The sequence below is a fragment of the Fukomys damarensis genome, unplaced genomic scaffold (assembly GCF_012274545.1).
Source record: "Fukomys damarensis isolate Sample0158 unplaced genomic scaffold, DMR_v1.0_HiC HiC_scaffold_19, whole genome shotgun sequence".
NCBI lineage: Eukaryota > Metazoa > Chordata > Mammalia > Rodentia > Bathyergidae > Fukomys > Fukomys damarensis.
Window position 1 is genome coordinate 64,823,120 of NW_022900931.1, and position 4,797 is coordinate 64,827,916.

General features: G+C 61.2%; 1 protein-coding gene across 1 annotated transcript in view; it reads left to right on the forward strand.

The window, feature by feature from the left end:
- Positions 1–1,072: 1,072 nt before the first annotated feature.
- Positions 1,073–4,797, forward strand: part of Cd37 (CD37 molecule) — a 4,696-nt gene continuing 971 nt past the window's right edge. The window contains exons 1-8 of the mRNA XM_010640739.3: positions 1,073–1,148; positions 1,385–1,459; positions 1,567–1,639; positions 2,629–2,753; positions 2,844–2,918; positions 3,348–3,452; positions 3,779–4,015; positions 4,362–4,445. Of these exons, the coding sequence (XP_010639041.1) occupies positions 1,391–1,459; positions 1,567–1,639; positions 2,629–2,753; positions 2,844–2,918; positions 3,348–3,452; positions 3,779–4,015; positions 4,362–4,445 (768 nt within the window). The 5' untranslated portion in view covers positions 1,073–1,148; positions 1,385–1,390. The remainder of the gene's footprint in view (positions 1,149–1,384; positions 1,460–1,566; positions 1,640–2,628; positions 2,754–2,843; positions 2,919–3,347; positions 3,453–3,778; positions 4,016–4,361; positions 4,446–4,797) is intronic.

The following is a 4,797-nucleotide window of genomic DNA, read 5'->3' on the forward strand; positions in this document are numbered from 1 at the left end:
AAAAAAAAAAAAAAAAAGAGGTAGATGAATTTGAAGTGTCCTTTAGAGGTACACCACAGAGAAGTCTGCCATGGCTTAGAAGCAGGAGCTGAGGCAGGAGGGGCGAAGGATCAGGTTCAAACTGGGACTGGGACACAGCACTGTGTGGCTCAGGTCCGGACTGCATGGAGGACAGGTGAGAGAAGCCAGGAGGTGCCTGGGTCCAGGTGGGAGAGCAGGGGTCTCGAATCAGCCTGCACCAAGAGCCATAGAGGGCTGGAGTGAAAAACAGAAGGGGTCCGGCTTGGGGACTGGCAGGGATGTGGCAGAGGGGAGTGGGGTGAGAGCAGCCTGTTGGGGGGTATTGGCCCGGTGACTGAGTAGACGGCGGGGCGGCCTTGGATGTGGAAACCAGGCAAGGGGGAGAATCTGGTGGAGCCCGACCTCTGTGCAGAATGTGGTGAGCGCAGTCAGCTGCGTCTTCAGAGGCCGGTTTCCCAGAGTCTGAGAGAACGGCTACGTGCTGGGGAGCCCCAGCGCTGGTAATCCACGAGACCAGGGCCCGACACGAAGGGCGGGCTCTGGAAGACTGCGCAGGCTGCTGCGTACACTGCAGCACTGAGCCCCGGCTCCTCTGGGGCCTCCTCCTCAGGCCTCTGGCTGAAGCAGGAAGTCGTGCCCGAGGCTCCGCTCGCACTCGCTGTTGGCACAGCCCAGCCGCCCCTGCCACGCCAGGGACCTGCCCGCCTCCGGCCCAAGCGCTTTCACTTCCCCAGGTGCCAACCCCTGACTCCAGCACGTGGGAGCACCCGGTCTAGAGCAGCGTACTGTCTCCCTAAGGGGCGAGGAGAGAAGCGGACAGAGGGACAGAGGCAGGACAGAGCCAGGGAGGGGACACAGAGGGGCACAGAGACTATCGAGAGAGGCGCAGAGACCCAGAGAGGGGAAACAAAAGAAGAGGGACAGAGCTGGAGACAGAGATGGCAGAGCTTAGCAGCCATGAGGTCAGAGTGTCTGTGAGGTGGGCTGCAGTCCGGGGACAGCTCTAGGCTCCTGCTGCCCAGGGGTGGCTGTGAGTCAGTCAGGAGCCCCGTGGGTCCCGAGCCGTGGAGACCCGGGAGGACCCACCTGCCGTGGCCTTGGTGCCCCCCCATTTCAGGGCCCCTCAGGTACCGGCTGTGTCCCTGTGGTGTAGGTGAGGGAGTCGGGGACAGGCAGAGTGTCACCTCACAAGGAGGGGGACGGGGTGGGGCCCCAGCCCTGGAACTTCCTCTTTCTGTGCTCTTCCTTTCTGCCTCCCCTCCGCCTCTCTCTCTCTCCTTCCTGGCCTCTGCCACCTCGTCCATCACCCCCACTGCCGACACCCCTTCTGTCGGTCCCTCCCGCTGGTCTTTCCCCTGTGTAGGCAAAGATGTCGGCCCAGGAGAGCTGCCTCAGCCTCATCAAGTACTTCCTCTTCGTGTTCAACCTCTTCTTCTTTGTGAGTTGCCCCGTGGCTCCCCAGCCTGGGCCCCAGCCCCGGCCACAGCCCCCAGACCTCCCGCTCTGCCCCCCTAGTTGGTCACCACATTGTCATCTCCTTCCTAGGCCCTCGGCAGCCTGATTTTCTGCTTCGGCATCTGGATCCTCATCGACAAGACCAGCTTCGTGTCCTTTGTGGGTGAGGGGGGCTGGGATAGTCCGGGAGGGCCTTCCTGGGGTGCAGCTGCACCCAGCCTCTCCCTTTGCTGGGGCCTCCCTTGTCCTGGGGAGCTCCACGGAGCCCCACTTCCCGGGCAGGTCCCCGGCTCCCACAACCACTCCCCGCTGTGGCTGGGCCCTCGGAGCCCATGGTCTTCCTCCGGCAAATGGGGTTGCGCGTACCAACAACAACGGCAGGGACAGGGACAGGGACAGTTCTCCAGTACTCCCTGTGTCGGACTTGGACCGGGGCTCATCAGACTCCCCCACAAACCTTCCCCCCTCTTGAGGTTCAGAGAGGGGAAGTCCCTTGCTGGGTGTCACACAGAAAGGAAGGAGAGGAACGGAGATAATTTTGAAATAAGGAAAATAATAATGGAGTAATCATCAAAGTCCGTAACAACTCATAAGTAGTAGTTGCTCTGCACTGAGAGCTGGGTTGAACACATACTCTCATGTGTCCCTCAAAACAACCACGAGGCCAGGCACCACGGTGCAAACCTGTAATCCCTGTTACTCTGCAGCCTGAGGAGGAGGATCACTTGATTCCGGTGGCTTGAGGCCAGCTAGCCTGGGTGACACAGTGAGATTCCACTTCAGAAAACAAATTAAACCAATTAGGAAATGGATAACACTACGTCCTTAGCTTCAGAGAGGTCTAAGGACAGAGCCAATGTCACAAAACAAGTGATGGGGTTGAGGAGGGGCTGCAGGAGAAAGAGAGGGACAGCGATCCAGAGAGGGGCAAATGGGCTCAGAGACAGGATGAGAATTCCCAGGAGAGAAACAGACTCGGACTGGGGCACTGGGGCAAGGATGGAGTCCCTGGGACATCGGGAGTCCAGGCAGAGATCCCTACCCCACCCCAGGATGCTGCTTCCTACTCGGGGGCTGCCTGGGAGGGGCCTGGGGCTGCTTGGAGCTCTGCCTACCAGGCCCCACCTTCATGGCCTCCCACTCTCCCCCCAGGCTTGTCCTTCGTGCCCCTGCAGACCTGGTCCAAGATCCTGGCCATCTCAGGGGTTCTCACAATGGGCCTCGCTCTCCTGGGTTGTGTGGGAGCCCTCAAGGAGCTCCGAAGCCTCCTGGGTCTGGTGAGTGCCCCGCCCCCATCCCTACGGCCACTCCCCAGCCTCAAGAGTGGCCTGGGGAGGGGTCGGCCTGACGCCTACCCTCTGCTCCAGTATTTCGGGGTGCTGCTGCTCCTGTTTGCCACGCAGATCACCTTGGGTATCCTCATCTCCACCCAGCGGGTTCGGGTGAGCTTACTGCCGCCACCACCACTCCTGGCACCGGAGGGGTTGGGGGTGGAGGTTGAGGGAGCAGGCGCAGAGCGAGGGAAACAAGGCCGATAGGAATCAGAGAAAGACACAAGGACACAGAGAGTCCCAAAGGAAAGCTGTGAGCGGTGGCACTTACAGTCCCAGCTACTAGGGAGGCTGAGTCAGGAAGATTGCTCAGCCCAGGAGGACGAGGCTAGTCTGGACAGCAGAGAGAAAAAAGGGAATGGGGTGGAAATCCCTGAAAGCAATAGAGACCTAATGACGCCTAGAAATAGGACCGAGGTCTAAGAAAGAGATACACTAGCCGATCAAGGAGGAGTAGAAGCCAGCGTCGGGGCTGAACGCTCTGGGAGTGGTTGGAGGGCCGGGGGCAGATGGGGCGCGGCCTCACCCACCGCCTCTCAGCTGGAGCGAAGGGTGAAGGAGCTCGTGCTGAGCACCATCCAAAACTATGGCTCCAATCCGGAGGAGACAGCGGCCGAGGAGAGCTGGGACTACGCCCAGTTCCAGGTGCGTGGCCCCACGGCGCCTCCTCTTCCTCGGGACCCTGACGGGGCACTGTGCAGTTTGGGCTTCAAGGAGCCTCTCCCTCGACGTGGTCCGTTCTCCGGCTCCAGGTCCCCAGCGACCCCGCCCCCCACTCATCCCAATCCCAGACGATAACATAAGGGCCCCCGCACCCGCTCCGGGTACCCAGACGCTGGTGTGTCTCCGCGCCCAGCTTCAGGACTCCGCCTCTGCTCCCAGGCTAGACCTCAAACCCTTCACTGGTCCCCGATCCCCTACATGCTGTCGCACCACGGCGGGCCGATCCCTCACTCGCATCCCTCCCTCAGCTGCGCTGCTGCGGCTGGCACTCCCCGGAGGACTGGTTCCAGGTTCTCATCCTGAGAGGCAACGAGTCGGAGGCGGGCCGCGTGCCCTGCTCCTGCTACAACTCATCGGCGACCAACGACTCCGCAATCTTTGATAAGATCTACTCACCCCAGCGCGGCCGGCTCGGACCGCAGGCGCGGCCCAGGCACAACACAGACCTGTGCTCAGTGCCCGCAAACCGCCACATCTACCGTGAGGTAGCTGAGGGTTTGGGGCCTGAGCTTCTCCAATGGGAGACGGCCTGAAGGGCGGGGCCAAAGGAGGCGGGGCTAAGGGAAAGGGATCCGTCCAATTAAGGAGAGAGGACATCCCAAGGGGGCGGGGCCTTACGAAGGGGCGGGGTGCAGGAAATCAAGTCTGGAGAGGCAAAACCTGGAAGAGGTGAGGTGGATGCACAGAACTGAGACTAGAGAACCCCGGTAACTGGAAGAGTGGTCGGTGTGTGAAAGAGAAAGAAGAACGAGGCAGAGAAGGACGCTGGTCCAGTGCTTGAGGACGAATCCTGAAAGGAACGCCACTTTTTACTTTCCCTTGCAACTCCAGGGCTGCGCGAAGAGCCTCCGGACATGGCTGCACAACAACCTCATCTCCATAGTGGGAATTTGTCTAGGCGTCGGTCTACTCGAGGTGATTTGGCCCCGCTCCCACTCGCGATTGGTCCCAGTCGGTAGACGACCCCGCCCTCAACCCGGGAGGACGCGTGCGTGACGCAACACCCGCCCCTCTTGGCCCTGCGGCCACAGCTTTCGGGACCTGAGGGGCGGAGACCTAGTTTCTGAGCTCTGATTGGCTATACGCAGGGAGATTCGCCTGTGATTGGCCACAATAACCCTCCTCGCTTTCCTTCGCAGGTGAGTCTGATGGTTCTGAGCCTGCAGCTGCACCGCACAGCGCTCCGCCGGGATCCCGAAGCGCAAGTCCTGGGCACCGACTACCCGGGCGCCGCGCACAGCATCAGTGCTGACGGAGGGGCCGGGCG